Raw genomic sequence first — 21,614 nt, forward strand, 5'->3', positions numbered from 1 at the left:
CTCTCAATCCTAAAGAGAAACTGCTACCTGGGTTCATATATATTCACCTCATAAGATACCTTTGAACTTCAGCTCTAAAAGATCTACCGACTGTAAATATAGCGGAGTGTGCACCGCGCACTGACCGCACCAGTGTGGTGAAGTCACCAGAGGATGAAACAGGTGATGCGCTCCGTTCCACAGCAGCGAAACGCATCAGGCACAAATAAAAGACAGAGAGCATGAAAGGATAAGAGCAGACTAGCCTGGCCTGCCAGACTCATCCTCTATTTAATTCTGCACAGAGAAAGAGTCTGGTAACTCAGAGGCAAAGAGGCACTTGAGGGGCGGGACTTGGCAGCTCAAAAATAACCAATCAGAAAAAACACTGAAATTCCAACTGTGCCAGGCGACGCTGTAGTTTTTTAGCTGTAGTAAAAAAAAGCATCTGGCAACGACATCAACATCCTTTTCTTTAGAAGAAAGGCTGGTAGCGCTTCTGCTTGTTGTGGTTTTAAAGACATTCAAGTAATTTAGTAAGAGGAAAGAACCACAGAGAACTCCGCTTCAGTCGCCATGTTTAGTACAAACTCGGCGTTGTGGTGTGTGACGTACGCTACTCAGCGCTGATTGGCTCGGTTTGAATTCTCAGGGGTGGGGTTATTTGAATAGGAGAGTTCCCAGACCCTTTCTCTGTACAGAATTAAACAGAGGAGGAGTCTGGCAGGCCAGGCTATGAGCAGACATAAACGATCGCGTGTTGAATTTGTTTTTTGAGGTGGCGACACTTTGATAAAGTTGCTGTGGCCGTGCTCAGCGTGCATCTGTCTGGAGCGCATCAACGATCAGAGCTCTGCACCTCTCAGCTCTGAATAATCCCTGGAGAGTCCACATAGGTAATGTAATATAAGTAGAACCTCCTTCTCCCCGGAAGGAGACAGGAGGCAGAAAGGTGAGGAAGGAGGCAGGAGACAAGAGGAGGAAGGAGGCAGGAGCTTTGAGAGGTGGAAAGGCAATGACAATGGCATCTCCAGCATGATTAGTCAGGTGCGGCACAGCAACTCAACACCTAATTGTTTTTAATTATTTTTATGCATACAATCTCGTTTTAATTATTAATATACATAGCTATTTTATGTGATTAATTTATTTTGATTCAATATTAAATGAACAAAATAAAAGTAGCACACATCTACTGTATACTCTACAAACACCGTTATATATGAATGTAGTTGAAAAAAGAAACATTTTCTATACATGAAATTTCAAATAAAGAGTCACTCACCAGTGTTGTTTTCAACAAAAAACATGCAGATATTTCATCTTTGCAAACGTTTCAATGACTGTATTATCTTTTAAATAATCCTGCATTACTTTCTGTTGTAGTGTGACAGTGGGATCTCTTTTACAGCAGACTCACTCGCCCCCACTGTCCCACAGATTGACAACAGTTTTGTTAGTACAGACAGAAGAGAAGACAGGAGCGCTGTGAGGAAGAGAGAGACACAAAAAGAGAAGAAAAGAGAGAGGACAGAGGAAGAAAGACATAAGAGTGAGGCACAACAGGAAAATCATCAGGTATGAGTGTTTGTGATTAGGTTATAAAACTATTATGACCTGGAGGTAAATGCTTTTGTATCAACATAAGTAAGCAATTTTTTATTTCGACAATGTTATGAAATGTCTAAAAAGTGCTACTGGGTGACAGTAATGTTGGGGGAGGCCGGGGAACTTTGGAGTTGGAGTCACAACTGTATCCTGTTTAACTCCTCCATTGCTCTAAACAAGACAATACTCGTTCCTGTGTGATTATTACATCAGAGAGGAAAAACTCTCACGTGTTTCCCAAAACTCAAGCTCCCATGACTTGCACTAATGTTGATGCCTGTGTCTGTGACGGCCACTAGATGGCCTCAGCAAGCTGCCAGCTCAACCCGCTCTAGCCGAGCCCAGCTGCAGGTGATCTCAATCACAGTGCTCCCTGTTAAAAGAGAGCACCTAGAGATGTTAAGGGGGGAGAAACAGAAGAGTGTAGATGCGGAGGTGTTTGCGCTCCTCCCTCCTGTGTGTGCAGACGTTAGTCTCAGCTTTTGTAACCTGGGTGGTTTCAGTGCGACTAGTAGACGCATCGTAGTTTTGTTTGTCTATAGTGATTTGTCCTCAATCTGAGACCCAGCTCACCCTTTTGGTGGAGCTTTTTGTGTGTGTTATATAGTTTCCCCAGCCTTAACTGCCGGCGCTTTCTGTTTATTAGAGATTGCTTTTGTTATTGGAGAACTTTGTTCATTATTCCCAGATTTGGATGACCATTTTGTTTCCTATTTATATTGTTTATTCATGTCAGCCCAGAGAGCTGCGTTCTTTTAATAAACTCCCTTTTAAGAGAGCAAACTTGGTTATTTTTCTTTCACAGTATAAGCTTCTCCTCCTTGAACCGTCACCTTATCGTGGTGGAGGAGTTTGAGTGCCCTAATGATCCTAGGAGCTATGTTGTCTGGGGCACTTAGTGCCCCTGGTAGGGTCTCCCATGACAAAATGGTCTTAGGTGAAGGGTGAGACAAAGAACGGTTCGAAGGATCTTTCATGGCGGTTAAAACGAAGAGTCGGAGTACCCGGCCCGGAGGGTTACCGGGGTCCCACCCTGGAGCCAGGCCTGGGGTTGGGGCCCGTGAGCGAGCGCCTGGTGGCCGGGCTTTCGCCCATGGGGCCCGGCCGGGCCCAGCCCGAACCGGATACATGGGCTCGTCCAACTGTGGACCCACCACCCGCAGGAGGAACATGAAGGGTCCGGTGCAATGCGAATCGGGTGGCAGACCAAGGCGGGAGCCTTGGCGGTCCAATCCCCGGACAAGAAAACTAGTTTTTGGGACATGGAACGTCACCTCGCTGGCGGGGAAGGAGCCGGAGCTTGTGGCAGAGGTTGAGCGGTACCGGCTAGATATAGTCGGACTCACCTCGACACATTGCATTGGCTCTGGAACCCGAGACCTGGAGAGGGGTTGGACACTCTACTTTGCTGGAGTTGCTCCGGGTGAGAGGCGGAGGGCTGGGGTTGGCTTTTTGTTAGCCCCGAGACTCTCTGCCTGTGTGTTGGGGTTTACCCCGGGGGACAAGAGGGTAGCTTCCTTGCGCCTTCGGGTCGGGGAACGGGTCCTGACTGTTGTTTGTGCTTATGGGCCAAATATCAGTTCAGAGTACCCACCCTTTTTGGAGTCCCTGGGACGAGTGCTAGATAGTGCTCCATCAGGGGACTCCATTGTCCTGCTGGGGGACTTCAGTGCTCACGTGGGCAATGACAGCTTGACCTGGAGGGGTGTGATTGGGAGAAACGGCCCACCTAATCAGAACTCGAGCGGTGTTTTGTTATTGGACTTCTGTGCAAGCCGCAGTTTGGCCATAACGAACACCATGTTCGAACATAAGGATGCCCACCGGTACACTTGGTACCAGGGCAGCCTAGGTCACAGGTCGATGATAGATTTTGTAGTCGTATCATCTGACCTGCGGCCGTATGTTTTGGACACCCGAGTGAAGAGAGGGGCGGAGCTGTCAACTGATCACCACCTGGTGGTGAGTTGGATCAGATGGCAAGGGAACATGCCGCGTAGACCTGGCAGACCCAAACGCATAGTGAGGGTCTGCTGGGAACGCCTGGCAGAAGAACCTGTCAAGACGGTCTTCAACTCCCACCTCCGGCAGAGCTTTGACCACGTCCCGAGAGCAGTGGGGGACATTGAGTCCGAGTGGGCCTTGTTCCACTCTGCGATTGTCGAGGCGGCTGTTGCTAGCTGTGGTCGTAAGGTGGCCGGTGCCAGTCGTGGTGGAAACCCCCGTACCCGCTGGTGGACACCAGAGGTTCGGGGAGCCGTCAGGCTGAAGAAGGGGGCCTACAGGGCGTGGCTGGTCTGTGGGTCTCCGGAGGCAGCAGACAGGTACCGGATAGCCAAGCGGGGTGCAGCAGTAGCAGTTGCCGAGGCAAAATCTCGGGCGTGGGAGGAGTTTGGTGAGGCCATGGAGAAAGACTATCGATCGGCTCCAAAGAGGTTCTGGCAAACTGTCCGGCGCCTCAGGAGAGGAAGGCAGCAACTCGCTCACACTGTTTATAGTGGGGATGGTGGAGCTGCTGATGTCAACTGAGGCTATAGTCTGACGGTGGAAGGAATACTTTGAGGAGCTCCTCAATCCCACCAATGCGCATTCCGAGGAGGAACCAGAGCTGGGAGGCCTGGGGATGGACTGTCCGATCTCGGGGGCAGAAGTTGCTGAGGTAGTCAAACAACTACACAGCGGCGGAGCCCCGGGGGCGAATGAGGTTCGTCCTGGGTATCTCAAGGCTATGGATGTTGTAGGGCTGTCATGGTTGACACGTCTCTACAACATTGCGTGGTCATCGGGGGCAGTTCCTAGGGAGTGGCAGACCGGGGTGGTGGTCCCCATCTTTAAGAAGGGTGACCTGAGGGTGTGTTCCAACTATAGGGGGATCACACTCCTCAGCCTCCCTGGAAAGGTCTACTCCAAGGTACTGGAGAGGAGGGTCCGATCGATAGTTGAATCTCAGATTGAGGAGGAGCAATGTGGTTTTCGTCCTGGCCGTGGAACTGTGGACCAGCTCTATACCCTTGCAAGGGTGATGGAGGGGGCATGGGAGTTTGCCCAACCAATCCACATGTGCTTTGTGGATTTGGAGAAGGCTTATGACCGTGTCCCCAGGGGCACCCTGTGGGAGACGCTTCAGGAGTATGGGGTGGGTGGCTTTCTGTTAAGGGCCATTCAGTCCCTTTACCAGAGGAGCGTGAGTTTGGTCCGCATAGCCGGTAGTAAGTCGGACCTGTTCCCAGTGAGGGTTGGACTCCACCAGGGCTGCCCTTTGTCACCGGTTCTGTTCATCACTTTTATGGACAGAATTTCTAGACGCAGCCGTGGTGTGGAGTGTGTCGAGTTTGGTGGCAGGAGAATCTCGTCTCTGCTTTTTGCGGATGATGTGGTCCTCCTAGCTTCATCCAGCTCTGACCTTCAGCTCTTGCTGGGTAGGTTCGCGGCCGAATGTGAAGCGGCTGGGATGAGGATCAGCACCTCCAAATCTGAGACCATGGTTCTCGACCGGAAAAGGGTGGCTTGCCACCTCCGGGTCGGGGGAGAGGTCCTACCTCAAGTGGAGGAGTTTAAGTATCTCGGGGTCTTGTTCACGAGTGAGGGTAGGAGGGATCGGGAGATCGACAGGCGGATTGGTTCGGCGTCTGCAGTGATGCGGACGCTGAGCCGATCTGTCGTGGGGAAGAGGGAGCTGAGCCAGAAATCCAGGCTCTCGATTTACCGGTCGATCTACGTCCCAATCCTCACCTATGGTCATGAGCTTTGGGTAATGACCGAAAGAACGAGATTGCGGATACAAGCGGCCGAAATGAGTTTCCTCCGTAGGGTGGCCGGGCTCAGCCTTAGAGATAGGGTGAGGAGCTCGGACATTCGGGAGGGACTCAGAGTAGAACCGCTGCTCCTCCGGATCGAAAGGAGCCAGTTGAGGTGGTTTGGGCATCTGGTCAGGATGCCTCCTGGACGCCTCCCCGGGGAGGTGTTTCGGGCATGTCCTGCCGGCAGAAGGCCCCCGGGTCGACCCAGGACACGTTGGAGAGGTTACATCTCCAATCTGGTCCGGGAACGCCTTGGGGTCCTGCCGGAGGAGCTGGTGGACAAGGCCGGGGAGAGGACGGCCTGGAGCTCCCTAGTTGGGATGCTGCCCCCGCGACCCGGACCCGGATAAGCGGAGGAAGACGAAGACGACGACGACGAAGTATAATCTTTCTTTACTCCCTAATTAAAGCTTCTTTCCAGAGTATTTCTCTTATCCAATGGCACCATCTAGTGGCTGACAAGTGTATCACATAAAACTGCTGTTCCTCTGTTTTTTTAAGATGGCGACTTCACGTTTCTGTTTATAAAGGTGCTTCTGTAGCTGACAGAGCTAAAACTCTTAAAATGAACAAGTTCTTCAATAGGTTCAGTTCAGGAACAAACCCAGCATCCTCCTCGCCTGTCCCCAGCCAATCAGACATCCCATCCTCCTCTGATCCAACATTTTCCTTCCACATGCCAGCTCTTTTGTCCTCTAACGCAGTCATGGACTCTTCTGGTTCTATAAAAATCTGGTTTCCCTGTTTCAACACACCTGATTTCAATCAGCAGGAGATTAGCTGGCTTCTGCAGAGCTTGATGAGCTGCTGAATCAGCTGTGTTGGAACTGGGAAGTAACAAAAAGAAGCAGGATACCGGCCCTCGAGGACTGCAGTTGCCCACCCCTGATCTAAGCGGTAGTCTAACGCTACTGGTTAGTTCTGGTCGGCGCTCAGTTTCCTATTGCATGGAGCTCTGCCGAGCAGAGGGCGTGCTTAGCAAAAAAAAAAAAAAAAAAAAAAGATGTATTGCTTATATTATATCACAGTACATGATAAGATAATCACTTTTACGGATTTCTGACAAATCATACATAATTTCTGAACGAGGGACAACTCCGGAAAGCAGCTTTAACATACTCCTAGTCGAGCTGAGGGACGTAAAAATGCCCCACTGGACGTCTTAGTTGTGAATGTTTTGGAGCCATCTGCTGGGGGTTACGAAAATGTTCCAGTGATGACGAATATGTTCACCCGATTTACTATTACAGTCCCTACAAAAGACCAGACAGTTAGGATAACTGCCACAGCACTGCTAAAGCATTGGTTTCTTTACTATGGCTGCCCTGCAAGACTTCATTCTGACCAAGGGAGAAATTTTGAGGCCAGTGTCATCAAGGAGCCCTGCTAGATGTATGGCATATCAAAGAGTCGAACAACTCCTTACCATCCCAGGACAATGGGCAGTGCGAAAGGTTCACCTGTACCCTGTATGAGATGCTTCACACATTGCCTGTGGAAAAGAAAAAAAAAACTGGAAGGTGCACCTGCCAGAGCTGGTGATGACCTACAATTGCCACATGCATTTACGGGCTATGCCCCATTCTACCTCCTTTTTGGAAGAGATAAGACACCCAGGGATTTGTTGAGTGGAGGAGATTATGAAGGTGATAGTGCTGAGAACTTTGACGAGTGGGTGAGAGATCATCATGAACCCTAAAACATGCTGTCCCCATGCATGGGGCCTCACATTGCCACAAAAGGGTGTATGACAGGAAAGCAGGAGTTGCATTGTTCTGCCAAATCGGGGAAGAAGCCCTTTTGAAACCTTCTCCTTTGACCTCCAGTCAAAGCCTCTCTGCAACGCTGCGGCTGATATCAGACAAACGGCTCTTCTAAGAGCTAAACAGACTTAGACACAAACAAGTATTACAGCTTCCTGCCATCACCTGGAGGGACCTCAGACTAGACGGGTTCTATCGGAACTAATCTACGGGTTCCTGATACCGAGAGGTTCACTCCACCAGTAGTGACCAGCACGACCTCTCGACCCCTGGGATCGCAGGAGAATCTCCACACAAAGGGTGTGTTGACTTGGCACAGACTGCGTCGGATGGTTTTTCAATTAATAAATCTGTAGTTTACATAATAATCAGCCAGTTCACTTTTTCAAGCCAGACTTCACAAATTCTCTCAGATTCAAAGACTGGTTTTGCTACAACATCTAGCCTCCATTACAATATTCACATCACATTAATCCACTTCATACATATCATTCAATTCATATCTTGCCATGTATAGTCATTAGTTTAGGCAAAAGAATTCAATTCATTTTATAAACTATATACCTGATTCTGTCTGAATTAATACGAAGTGTGTTTATGGTCCCTAAAGCAGCAAAGAACCCTAGAATCTTCTGATTAAACATTCAAAGAACAATCAGATTGATATTTCATATTTATATGAATCATCACATCTTATTGTTAATTTTCAATAAAGTTATCAATTTGTATTTTCACTACAAATGGCTGAAAAAACATGAAGGAGCCAGGCTGTGAGTAGATGGATAAAGAGGACTGCTGATCGGGCCATAGAAGCTCATAAAAAGCGTGTGTGCACTGGGAGCTGGCAAGCATTTATTTAAAGTATTGAGTGTCGTGTTGTTGATGACAATAATTTAAGCATTTCGTTAGAAAATTTCTTCTCCCAGTTGCTAACTGTAATTAAATTCAAAACCATAAAGGTGTGGAAGGTATCCAGGCAGAGTAGAGACCATAAACTGAGCTTTACAAATAGATCTGAGGGGGGGGGAATTTCTTTGTAACTCTTCCGTTTAGGTGTAATGAAATGCTTGAAATTATGAATAACTAGATTTGATCAGTGATGGGAATAACGGCGTTTAAAACAACACCGTTACTAACGAAAGTTATTTTTTCAGTAACTACTAATCTAATTAATAACTGTCTTCTTTTGTCATAACGCCGTTTCCATTACTGATAAGAAAATGTGTGCGTTACTATAATTCAACAGCATGGTGCTTTGAAGTTGTCATAAGCTGATTGGGAGTTAAATGAGCAAATGTTTTCATCCAAGTGCATCACAGCCAGTGAGGAACAAGGAAGATGTGATGAATGGTGTATGGCTGCAGACTAGAGGGCAGCATCGGGATTGGGTCCTGCCGGGTCCCGCGGGACCCAACACAAATCCAGCGGGGGCGGGCGGTGTGAATTTTGCTGCGGGCGGGAACGGTCGGCTTAAAGAAACAGTGCGGGATCAGGATGAGTATGATGGAGTCGGCAACTGATGTTGAAAAGAAGCTGAAACAAGGTCTTTATGACACAAAAACCAAAGCAAGGCAAGTCAGACATTTGGAGGAGTTTCTCTGATCGTGTTAATATTTCTCATTCAGGTCTCTCTCAGAAAAGCGACCTCGATCACTGCCTGCTTACAGAGGAGAAGAGAATATGAAACGGCCTTGATTTCATTATCCTTTAAGCACCACACAGTAGCTCCTTAATGTTTTTTTTTAAGAATTTTGTGGTTTAAGTAGCGAGGAGTTATTTGAAATCACATACGCCGAGGCGTCACCGGTGATCCTGGTGACGCATCGGCGTTAAAGGGTTAAAAACTGAATGAAAACAAAGTGCGTCGATCCTGACCAATGTGTTAAAAGACGTGCAGGATCCGATCAATTTGTTTTTCCCTCATTTACAGTCACGGAGATAACGGCGCAGTGCGCGGCTCTGGTGTTAATCAAGTTAAATTTTATCTCTTTCCAACAATTTTCACAACAAAACAGAACAGTTAAAAGCAGGGTTTGTGTTGTGTTGACCGGATAGTTCCCGTATTTGACCGTTTATTTTGACGGAGAAAGAATAGAAAGAATTACCCCGACACATGCAGACGAACTGACATTTTATTTGTTACGCACATCGCAGATGTAGCTAAATCACTCAAGAAAAGATTCCCATCTGAACATCTGAGCTGGACACTGCTCAGCGCAGCTCGCGGTCAGCGCGTACCTATGGTGCACAGCGAGCTGAAGATGTGGAGATTGGCTTGGAGCGCGTTGCAGAACCAGAGCGCATGCGGGAAGATTCCTCCCACTGAAGCGAGTGTTTTCCAAACCCGGTCGCTCAGAGAGACTTGTCACTTAGAAAATGTTCCTGATTATGAAACTTTGGCTGAATAGCGCTTGTTCCTGTCTCCAATGTGGCGACACATCCAGGAGCCGTCTGAGGAGAATCCCATAATCTTTTCAGCTCAGAAAGCGCCGATATGATTACGCACAAGCATGACCCGTCAACCCGGTCTCACAGTAAGACTGGGTTGGACCTGTTCAGGTTTACACAGACAATCTTTACATATAGAATTGGCATACAGATGTAAAATTAATTCAGTAAAATATAAAGCATTTTATTTAAATATCCATTCAATACTTTACAAGCACAGAGAGCCTCATCAGATGGATGGAAGAGCCGCGGGTTGCCGACCCCTGGTATAGCCTATAAAATGACATGTTTTCTCCGGGACCAGAGAGGACACAAACTCAATACATCTCTTTTATTGTGAGGTAATAATTTCTCCGAGTTTTGTGGTTGTGGGCGGGAGTGTAACACACACGTTGCGGTTGCGGGCGGTAATTGTCAGAAATTCAGCGGGAGCGGGATGAAGAAAACAGTACCGCGCAGGGCTCTACTGCAGACCCGGTGACCCAAAGATTTCCTGCTTGTGAAGTGAATCTGCAGCTGTACTATTCTTGGCGTGACAGGGGGACTTTCTGAAGATCAGCTCACCTGTTCACCACTCAGACTTCAGTTCAATAATTCCTCGTCTTCTATCTTCCTAGATCATCCAACTGGAGCCTGTAACTGCAACTGATCAGCCCCCTCTTTGTCCTCCTCCTCCAGAGTCCCCAATCCCCAGGCTTCCCAGCTCCTGACTCCCCGTCGCTGGCCCCCCCCAGGCTTCCCGGCTCCTGGTTCCCCGTCGCCGGCCCCCTAGGCTCCCCTGGTCCCTGGTTCCCTTCTCTGTTTGTCCTCTCTCTTGTGGGCGTCTGGTATCCGCCCCTTGGGGGGAAGGGGGGTGGGGGTGGGGGGGGGGGGTGGGGGGGTGGGGGGGCACTGTCATGGTCTGCGTCTGGCTCCTCGTGTGCTCCATCCCCCTCTAAGGATCCCCTTATGTGTCTCTTGTGTTCCTCATGTGTCCCCTGGTCTGCGGTCCTCCAGATTATCCCTCCCAGGTCCTGTGTTCCTTTGGTCTCCCCCAGTCACCCCTCTGCAGTTTTATATCGGTTCAGCTTCTCATTTTATTAGTTCTCTTTAGTGTGTTCTCCCACCGGTTTTTGTAGTTTTCCTTCCCCCTTAGCATGTTAGTTATTTTTGCTGGCTCTTCTTGTCTTTAGGTTTTTACTCTTAGGTCATGTTAGTTTCCTCCCTGATTAGTTAATAGCTTTCACTTGGTTTCTCTCCCCACACACCTGCAGCCTATCTGCCTCCCATCATGCCCCAGTGTATATAACCCTGTCTGCGTCTCTATCTGTTGTTGGGTCATTGTCTTGTGTCACCTTTGTCTCGTTCCCCCTCTCTAGATTTTGATCTCAGTTTTTGGATATTCTAGGTTTTGTTATTTGGGACTTTTGATTTTTGTTTTTGGCTCCCTGCCTTTTTTGGATTTATTCTTATTAAAGGATTTTACATTATTGCTGGTTCTCTGCATCTTTGGGTCCTAACCTCCTCTTGGCTCCCCATCGTGACAGTTTTTTTGATAAGAACGTTTCCTATTTAGCCTAAGCTGTTCTTCCCTGTGTTGGATTACCTTTTTGTGTGTGGAATAAACTTTTCCCTCCTTTGGGAAGGAATTAAAAGTAATTCGTGGGGGCCTCCTTTCCTTCTCTGGCACAGCAAAAGATGAGTTTGCTGGTTCCTTCATTCCATCCCAGGTTGTTACATCAGCGTTCACCTGATCAGAGGAGAAGCTGACGAGGGTCTGTTCTGAGCGTGATGAGCTCATGCAGGGTGTTCTGATACAGCACGAGTCTTCCTACAGCAAAATAAAGGTGATTTTACAGTAATAAAAGTCTAGGTTGCACAAGGTAAAATATCTCTGCACAGAGTAAAGGTGTTCGTCAGGAGGAGTCTGAGGTCAAGCCCACTATTGTGCCATGAGCCAAGGCCTTGAGATTTAACACCCAGAGTTGGCCCGGTGGCTTGGCTTGCGACACTGTGCATTTATCTCAGTTATTCCACTAGACTGAGATACCACATAAAGGCTAAGGAACACTTTAAAGGGGTTTTCTATTTGCAATTATACATTTTATTAGATTGGGGTCTTGTTAAATATCACATCTTGACATTTGGATAGTTTAGATTAATGTAATGTTTCCTGTTTTTAGTTCTTCCTGGTAAGAACCCGTTTATCCATTTTCTTGTTCTTTTTTACACAGATGAGTAAAAATTGTTTTTTTTCACCCGACATGTTAGTATCTCTAGCCATCATCAGAGATTGCCGGTGTTAGTGGTGTCACTTCCTTTTATCCATGGGCAGATACTTGATGACAGAGAGACACCTGTCATCCAGTTCTGGAGCTCATGCAGGCTTCTGTGAGCTGGATACGACCCAGAAACCAGCTAGACTGGCCCACTGACCCCGCCACGGGTCTCTGGAGCTGAGCGCGGACCTCCTTGAACTGGGACCGACCGACGTGGGCAACAGAAGTCCGTCTTTTCAGCTGCACAAAACGTCCTCAGGCACGGAGATAGAGGCGTTGTTTCTCTTATCTGGAAACCCGTGGACTTGATGCCCGGACAGGCTGGAGTCTGGAAACCCGTGGACTTGATGTGCGGACAGGCTGGAGTTGGTACAGCCTTCACAAACTATAGTTTATCATCTTAGGTGTGTTCTTTCTGTGTGTTATTTCTAATTCCATGTTGTCGTTCTTTTTTAAAACACCGAAACGGTTTTGTTACCTGTTATTGACGCTACGTTTCGCCGACGGCTGCCGGCTTCTTCAGGCTGACGCTGATGGTGGCGTCACTTCCTTCTCCGTTTATCTGCGGGCAGCAGAGGACGTTGTCGCCCTCTACTGCCCGCTCTCCCCTCTCCGACGATGCAGTCCCATGCGTGGTCCAGCGTGTAAACTCCGTCGTCCCTGTTCATGGTCCCACATCCACGTCTCCTTACCTCGATTGCTTCCTTGATCCATCTTTTGTATTTTTGTTGTTCGGTGGTTATGATCCGTGTGCTGTCCCAGTCCATTATATGGTTTTCTCTTAAGCAGTGATCTGTTACGGCTGACTATTTTATTGTACTTTCTGCTTCTTCTTTTGCTGCTCTTGTGTGTTTTCGACTTGCCTCTTTCTCGCACTCCTTTCTGTGTTCTATTGTTCGTGTGTTGAGTTGGTGTCCGGTTTCTCCTATGTATGTTTTATTGCAGAGTTTGCATGGGATTTCGTAAATGACTCCACCTTTAAGTCCAGCTGGTATCTTGTCTTTTGGGTGTACTAGTCTGTTTCTAACTGTTGTGTATGGTTTTGTTGGTGTGTTTATGTTGTGTTTTTTCATTGTTGCTCTTATTTTTTCTGTTATGCCTTTAATGTATGGTAGGGTTATCACTGGTTTTGGTTCTTGTCTTTCTGGGTTTCTGGTTCTTTTTTTGGGTTGTTCTTTGCTTTCTGTTTTTGTCGACAAAACTCAGTAACTAACAGTTACCTATTACTTTGTCAAAAAGTAATAGGTAACTAACTATAACTAATTACTTTTTTAAAGTAACATTCCCAACACTGCATTTTTGTGACAGTGCCACATTTAGTTCAGTTTGGTTTACTCTGTGTCCCACAGAGGGATGAATGTAAGGAATGCTAGAACAATAAAGAACAGCAACACTCATTTTACCAAGATAAATCAAGGGGAACGACCAAAAGACCCACTATAAAACAGTAAAAAGGTGCAGTGAGTGCTTGCCTATCAGTATGAAGTGTAATTCTCCTGACTTTAGCTTGTTGTGAGAGTATAACGGTATGGTCAGCTGATTGGCTCATGCTGCTTCTGTTTGCTGTGTAAAGTTCAGTTTGTATCGTGTGTGTTGGTGGGGTGGTTATACTGAAGAAAAACTGTGTGAAGGTTTCCAAGTCAACAACCCAAAGACAGAAATTAAACAAACTCATAATAACTAAAACCTGATTCTTTGCATTCCTGCTGAGGAATCTGACTCCAAACAGCTCCAACTCACTACGATAAACACATGTAGATCATGAACTCAGGCATGTTTTACTGAGTTGTGCCCGCTCATTCATTTAGTTCCACATGACTGAAAAGTTCTATTTGATTTCAGATCCTGTGGGATTATTGAATTCCTTTGGTGTGACTGAAAGAAACCTGTACTTGGATCAGAGCTTAGGGAACTGTAGAGCTGTGTGCCAGAGCTACAGAAAGTATTTCCTTTCACCGAGCTGAGTGTCCTTAGACTAACGTGGCTCCAGGCTATAGGATTGGTGGACGGGAAGAAGGAGGAGGACACATGGGAAGCTGAATTCAAGCAGAAAACAACCAGCTGCAGACAGATGTAAAGCAGAAAAGCATCTGGTGGAAACACGTGGTTCACATCACTCAGAGCCAACGTCCACTTGTATGGAGCACCGAGGTCACGTCATTCCCTTGTCCTGAATGTGTTGAGAGCCATTTGGGATCCAGACATCTCAAACAGATTACAGTGGTAAGAAAATGTATTGTTTGTTAAAATAGGAGTTAGAAGTCTAATGGTATATCTTTATTGTGGTAATGAGCAGAATATGAACATGCAGAAATCAAACTGTGTTGAACTTTCATGTGAACCCACAAGATGCAGTAAGAAATCCCCAAATTAAGAGAATCCGTGGGCTGAAGACACTAAACTAATCCATCAGTAGGAAGCTTCGGTCGGGCCCAGTTAATGGTTCTGCACATTCTACTAAACTCAGAGCAAATTTCTTCTACAGGTAAAGCTGTTTTGTTTCTTTAGTGAGAGAATTTCTCATTTCAAACATTAAAGGTGTAAGGTTTTAAACTACTGCTGTCCTCATTAATGCCAGCTAACCACCTCCTGTCAGTTGTTAGGGGCTTTGGTATTCTGGTTCACATGTGAGATGGTTTCATCGCATCGCTGAAGATTCAACAATAACCCTAAACACAGGAGGACATCCAGAACCTACATCGCAGCTCGTCTAATCTTCACCTACAAAATGACCAGAAGGTAACATTTCATTTGCAGACACAAACACACCACCTGTCTGGCCTCCAAGAAGGAAAAACAAGTGTAAGATGTGAAACTAGCCAAAGAAGCCATAACATCTTTGCTCAAGGCCTCATGCAAGGCTCCTGCAACCTCACGCTGAACGAAGTGCACCCACCTCAAAGTTCCTACGTGACTTTGCCACTTATAGGTTGAAATAATCAAATGTGATGAATGAATAAGATGTTTAAATCAAATGTTTGAATAATCTGTGCTTTAATCAATGATGGCTTTAAAATGAATATCTTTCTTGCAATGATCCATTTCAGATCTTAACTACTCCAGACCAGTATGTGGCATCATACAGATATCAGAAGAAGTGAGGAACAGAACATGAAATAATTATTTTAATGTTTAGAGCAGCAGGAACTCTGAGAGGCTGCAGGCGCATCAGTGAGTTTGCGGCCGCTGCGCAGGGGGAGGGGGGAGAGGGCTGAAGCAGGGGAACGATAAAGATGCAAAAGCTAGCGTTGTTAAAAGGTTTCTGCCGATGTCGGGTTTCAAGGAGAAACAGGAGAGGGAGGGGAAGAAGGAGATGAGGCAAAGAGAGCGAGTGCAACGTAGAGAAACCAGACTGGTGTGGAACGGCTGGAAAAGTGTGGGTGTCGAAACCCCCACATCCCCCACGGGTGCAACACCCATGCCGAAGGTCATGCAAAAGCCAGCCTAAACAGGTGAGTCTTCAGCTGCTTTTTAAAGGAGACCTCTGAGTCCACTGATCTCAGGCTCAGGGGGAGAGAGGTCCAGAGTCTGGGGGCCACAGCAGCAGATGATCTGTCACCTTTGACCTTTAGCCTGGTGCTGCACAACCAGTAGGCTTTGATCACTGGACCTCAGGGACCTGCTGGGGGTGTAGGGACTAAGAAGATCACCAATGTAAGATGGTGCTTGTCCATGTAAGGCCCTATAGACCAGAACCAGGATCTTGAAATGAACCCTGAAGTTGACTGGCAGCCAGTGAAGCTGGAGGAGAAGCGGGGTGATGTGGGGGTGTTTGGAGGACTTGGTCAGATAAGCCTTTTGAATTAATTATAGATTCACGAGGATAAAGATAATGACGTTTATTTCTTACTAAATACAATATGTACTAAGAAATCACAATGTAACCATAGAAACACTACTTGGCATGTGTGTGTGTGTGTGTCTTCTCCATCCCCAGTGAGTCGTGGAGGATGGCTGCTTATACTGAGCCAGGATCCTCTGGAGGTTTCTTCCTGTTAAAAGGGAGTTTTCCTCTCCACTGTCGCTGCATGCTTGCTTAGTATGAGGATTGCTGTATAGTCACTGACACTAGTCAGTGACTTGATGCGACCTGCTGGGTTCCTTATATAGGAAACTTGTTACACCTGTACTGGAATGTTTGCAGTGTGAAGGTCCTTGAGACGACTCTTGTCATTATTTTGCACTATATAGATAAATTCAATTGTATTTATATAAATAGGGGGACCACCACCCCAGTGTGCCAATCCAGTAGAGCTGCCCCCCATGTCCAGGTGATATTGCAGAGCTGCATCAGCCCACACAACCCTACAACATCTAAAGCTTTTAGAAACTCTGGGCAGATCTCATCTACCCCCGGAGCCCTGCTTTTTGACCACCTCAGTGACCTCAGTACCAGAGATTGGCGAGTCCAACCCAAAGTCATTTGACATCTTAAATGGATACATTTCCTTTCTATTCAAAATCCGAGTCCTGATCCAAAACCGGTCACTCCCAGATCACGTCCAGTGCCTGAACAATCTGTGATTCAGCCAGAATCAGCTCATGAACGTTGCAGTCTCTCCTCGTATCCCAGACACCTGGAGGTCTGACCCATACTTAGTCCAGATCAAAGACATGCATGATGGTTTGAATGGTTCATGATTTGTGCAGCTGGACGTTGGATAAACAGTTCGGACTTGTGCAGAGATACTGTTTTTCATTCATGTTCCTGTTGACAGGAGACCAATTGTTTTTAGTACATCTGCTACTTTGTTCGAGGTACACCTCTGGAAACACAAATGTGCATTTTTTTGGAGGAGCCTGTTCCATCGGATTTCCAGTCTTCTTTTGAGCTTTCCCCTTTCTGCTCTATCATCTGGCCTTCCTCCTCATCGTCTCCTGACAGTTCGATGTCTGACCCCCTTTCCACTACCCTCAGGAAGATGCTTCCTGGCTCACTTAGCCCTTACTAAAGCATGACAAGTGGTTAAACAATCATTAGCATGTCCTGCTGTCCCTTTCAAAGGACACTGAAACAAACCTCATGTTTTGACATAGTTAAGACGATCATATTTCCTAAATACAAAATATAAAATGCGGACGAGGCTTTCTACCATTGTGCCATTTCCCCACAAATGGTGCACCTGTGGAAAGCCCAGGATGTCCTCTCTAACATACAGTGAGACCACGTTGCAAAGATGATGTTTCAATTGGAGGTCTGAGAGTTCCTCCTCGACAAAAGACAAAAATGAATTGATGTGTCTCAGCAGGTTAGGTGAGTGTGGAGCTGTTGGACTCACCAGTTTGTAATCTCTGTGCAGCTTGCTGTACTGGAACATGTTGCTGAGGATGGTTGAAGCAGCTCTGGCAGCTTTTAGACTCCCAGAACTAAACCCAAACACACCAAATGACCATCAGAAAGAAGCACAACGACAACCAATGTAGAGGAAATAGCAGAGCACAAGCAGAGAGAACGTCACTGATGACTGTCAGGTTGAAGAAACGCTTAATGTTCTGGGTTCAGCGACTGAACTCAACCTGAAGCCAGACAGCCCAAAAGAATGATTCGGCTGGATGTTTCCATCGGAGGAATCAGCTGGAGTCTGACCTGTTGTCGTGGGACGTCTTGATGCCCTGAAGCTTGGGAAGGCCATTGAAGTAGGCAATGTCTCGGGCAGCCAAAGAACAGCAGGCGACCAGGTGGTTTAAGGCCCCGCAGATGTTGACTACTACCTCACTGGATGGGCTCTTCTGAAAACCATCACTGGGCAACTTGGACACCAGAACATTCACCACGTTCTTAGCTGTCAGGAAAAAGAAAAGCTTTCATTCACTTCCGGTAAATAGTTTTTCACAGAACACTGCCTTCTTCTAGACAAGCAAGGACATCTTACCCATGTGCTCTTTGTTGGTGGAATGTCTGGCCAGATTTCTGAGCAGACCCGTCAGAGGTTTCAGCTGCATTTCACTGCTGGTATCTAACAGGTCCAGCAGGATGGGCAACATCCTCTCCTGGTCCATCACCACACAGCTCAACACAGACGACCACTAGCAGACAAACCTGGCATTTAATTCCTGCAAGGATCTGTTAATCATCTGTTTACATTTAAAAGATAACATCCAGTTAAACACACTTGAAATGAATAATAACCAGAACATAATTTCCTCTGAGATGAGAGCCTACCCTAAACTCTCCTGCCGTGATGTTCTGCAGAGCTCCGAGGGCGGCCTCACGGCTCGTTGAACTGTTCTCACTGTTCTGTAGCACCAGTTTGTACAGCCCCACCACCTTAGGGTGCCACAGCCAGTCAGCCCCCTTCGGGTGGGGCAGCAAGGACAGGTTCTGGTACCGCTGCTGTGAACAAGGCGAAAGAGTACATGTCACCATGATCAACCTTCTCGGTGGCCTAGTGGTAGAGTGTCCGGGATGTGCCATTTGGAATTCTAGGACGTTCAAGGAAGATCCTGCCTTACTCGTCTCTGATTGGCTAGAAAGGCTCTGCTACGATTGGCTATTTCATTTAGCAGCAAACCGGCTGTCCTCGCTAAGTGCTGACTGTGTCCTTCCGCCAGAGAGCTGTTCCGGGGAGTTTTGTAAAGAAAATGAGAACTTAGAGCTATAATCATTCTGCCCTGTTTGGCAAAACATTTCATGTTTCATGAAAAACTGAAAATCATAAAATGTCAATTTATAATTTTGTTGCATTTATCAAACTGTGGAGCTAACTTTATATCTCTTGGCTCTGAAGCATTAGAGTTCACACAGGATAAACGTGTGTGCCTTACCTGGGTATGGTATTTAATAAAACTGCCCAGCTGTGTGCATCAGGTCTGTTTGTGTTCTAGAATAATGAAAACTGGTGAGAAAAAGGTCTAAATCATAATCAGCTGCAACTTAATTTCTGATTAAATGATGTACGTTTAATCTGATGAGAGATGCGCTCTAACTCGTAAACAGCCTTAACCTGTTAAAGCAGGATAGCCTAATAATGAAGTAGAGCCAACAGATATAAAGTCCGTCTACGGTGTGATAAAATGCTACAAGAATTATTACACGTTCACATTAGATGTTTTTCAGGCTCTTTTATGAAAGAAACTGGACCTGGTTTGTTGCTAAGCAGGAAAGATGTTTCTTATAGCGATGAGTTCACATTTTCTTCAAAAAACTCCTCAAGATCTGGCGGTAAACATAAAAACCTGCAGCGCGGGAAAACTGTTTCCTCTTACCTGAAAAAGCCAGTAGCAGGAAAGCCCTTCCAGCCAATCAGAGGCCAGAAAGGCTGGACCTTCCTTGAACATCCTAGGATTCCAAATGTCCGATAGAAAGTCCGGGACCCAATGCCTCCCCGCATGACACTCAGTTTTAAGGGGTTGAATTGGGGGGGTTAGACCACCAAATAGTTCCCGAGTGGGCCAGCAGTAACTCGGGAGGTAGAGCAGGTTGTCCAGTAACTGGTGGTGCTTGTGTTCGGCAGCCTCACCTCTGTCAGTGCGCCCCAGAGGAGCTGTTGCTACATCGTAGTTCATCCCCACCAGTGTGTGAATGACTGACTGTGTTGTGAAGCACCTTGGGGGGGTTGTAGAACCCAAATACAGGCCATTTACCATTTGAGTGCAGCCACTGCTGCAGCTCACCACTCCCCTTGGGGATGCGTCAAATGTGGAGATGTAATTTCACTGGTGTGTGATGACTAACGGGACTTTAAGTCACAGACCTGCTCTCAGGACACCAGCCCAACTAGACCAAGGCTGGACCTTCACAAAAGTCTAGGGTGTGATCCATCACCTCAGTGGCCTTTTTGCTGTGCAGAGTGAAGCAGCCGATGGTGTCACTGTCTCTGGAGACAGAAGCTCTTGACGGGCCTTCTAGATGGAGGCGAACTGAGGGCGGAAGCTCCGAGTACAGCTGGAACGACAGATTCCTCATCACACACAACGAGTTCTCCAAACCCTGCAAAACACACACACACACACACACACACACGCCCACGCGCACACATGCAAAGAGAGAAAGGAGGTGTTTAATGAGATGATGCTGAAGTGGCCTCCATCAAGGTTTCTTCATTAGATTCTAGTTTTTTGAAAGCTTCAGCATTGAGTCATCAGCTTTCCTGTCCATTCCTGTTCTTCTTCTGCTCCATCATTTGTGCATTCTCAGACTGCTGAGTCACTTCACTTGACATGACTCAGCTTTCTATCAGACTGTGTGGAATAATCTGTCCATTCTTACAAGGTTGCTGTTGCTTGTTTCACTTCAGATTACGCACAACGCTCTGAGACACATTACACAACCATCTGTCTAGACCCATTTAACACTGACAGGGAACTAATGCCCTGAACAGTTTTTATTCTCGGTTTGACGTTCTGGATGTCAGCGGGGAACGGGAAATCCTGAGGGAGAAATGTAAGGATAGTGAGCATTTTAAAGGTGACATGGAGGACATAGGTAGGGCTATCAGGACAGTTAGAGTAAACAAGAGCCGAGGACCAGATGACATTTGTGGCCGCTTACTTAAATTCTGTGCAAACCAGCTGACACCTATACTGCACCACATTTTCAATGAATCCTTACGGTTACAAAAGGTCCCTAAACTATGGAAGGATGCAGAAATTGTACCGATTCCTAAGGTGAGACATCCAGGTAGTTTAAACGATTTCCGCCCTGTTGCTCTAACTTCAATTTTAATGAAAATCTTTGAAAAGCTGGTTAGATGCAAGCTTTTCAAGCAGACACAGCGACTGCTGGATCCTCTACAGTTTGCACATCAGGCTGGGAGGGGTGTGGAGGATGCAACGGTCACTCTGTTGGATATGCTTTTTCCTCATCTGGACCTAGCAGGAACTCATGCTCGACTCCTCTTTGTGGACTTTTCGTCCGCTTTCAATACAATCCAGCCTCATGTTTTGGTTAATAGGCTAGAGGAACAGTTTCACCTGAGTAGAAGCATGCTTGGGTAGATACTAGATTGTATGAGCAACAGAACACAGAAGGTCAGAGTGAATAGTACCCTGTCGGATAAGAGAACTGTCTACCGGATCTCCTCAGGGTTGTGTTTTGTCCCCCTTGTTGTATATTTTATACACTAACATGTGCCAAAGCAAACATGAGAGAAGGACAATTATTAAATATGCTGATGATTCGGTAGTAGTACGTCTCCTGAGAGAAGGGGAATACAGCCATGGACCTGTTCTTGACGGTTTTATCTCTTGGTGTGATGAATCATATCTACAGCTTAATGTAATTAAAACAAAAGATATGATCATCGATTTTAGAAGGAAGCCTCAACAACAGCATGATCTTTCCATAATCAAAGGTCAAACTATTGAGCAGGTGAAATCATATAAATATCTGGGGACAATTATCGACAGGGAGCTGATTTTTGAGGAAAACTGTGATGCTGTGGGTAAGAAAGGCCAGCAGCGTTTGTACTGCCTTAGAAAACTGGCCTGATTCCATGTGGACAGGACTATAACGTCCATGTTTTATTGTTCTTTTATTGAAAGTGTTTTATCCTTTTCCTTAGCCTCGTGGTTTGGTCAGGTAAATCTTAAACAAGAGGAAACGCTAAACAGGATAGTGAAGTGGTCGGGTCGTCTGCTTGGAAAACCAGGGAAAATTGTGGCACAACTGTACAGTGGGCAGGTAGCGAGGATTACTAAAGCTATTGTTAGGGCCACGGGCCGCCCACTGCATGCCCAGTTTGCTCTCCTGCCATCAGGACGGAAATTTATTGTGCCAAAGTGCAGCACCAAGAGGTATAAAATGAGCTTTATTCCCG

At 46.6% G+C, this 21,614-nt stretch overlaps 1 protein-coding gene across 4 annotated transcripts in view; it reads right to left on the reverse strand.

Moving 5' to 3' along the window:
• The window catches only part of LOC139071709 (plakophilin-3-like), an 80,852-nt gene that overhangs the window by 13,063 nt on the left and 46,175 nt on the right, over positions 1–21,614 (reverse strand). For 3 of the 4 annotated variants that reach the window (XM_070554592.1, XM_070554595.1, XM_070554591.1), the window contains exons 8-12: positions 19,622–19,786; positions 18,020–18,190; positions 17,730–17,883; positions 17,444–17,639; positions 17,136–17,223 (exon numbers count right to left, since the gene is read on the reverse strand). In XM_070554592.1, the coding sequence (XP_070410693.1) occupies positions 17,136–17,223; positions 17,444–17,639; positions 17,730–17,883; positions 18,020–18,190; positions 19,622–19,786 (774 nt within the window). The remainder of the gene's footprint in view (positions 1–17,135; positions 17,224–17,443; positions 17,640–17,729; positions 17,884–18,019; positions 18,191–19,621; positions 19,787–21,614) is intronic. The other variant, XM_070554594.1, reaches the window with a different exon arrangement.

The sequence above is a fragment of the Nothobranchius furzeri genome, chromosome 9 (assembly GCF_043380555.1).
Source record: "Nothobranchius furzeri strain GRZ-AD chromosome 9, NfurGRZ-RIMD1, whole genome shotgun sequence".
Classification (NCBI taxonomy): domain Eukaryota; kingdom Metazoa; phylum Chordata; class Actinopteri; order Cyprinodontiformes; family Nothobranchiidae; genus Nothobranchius; species Nothobranchius furzeri.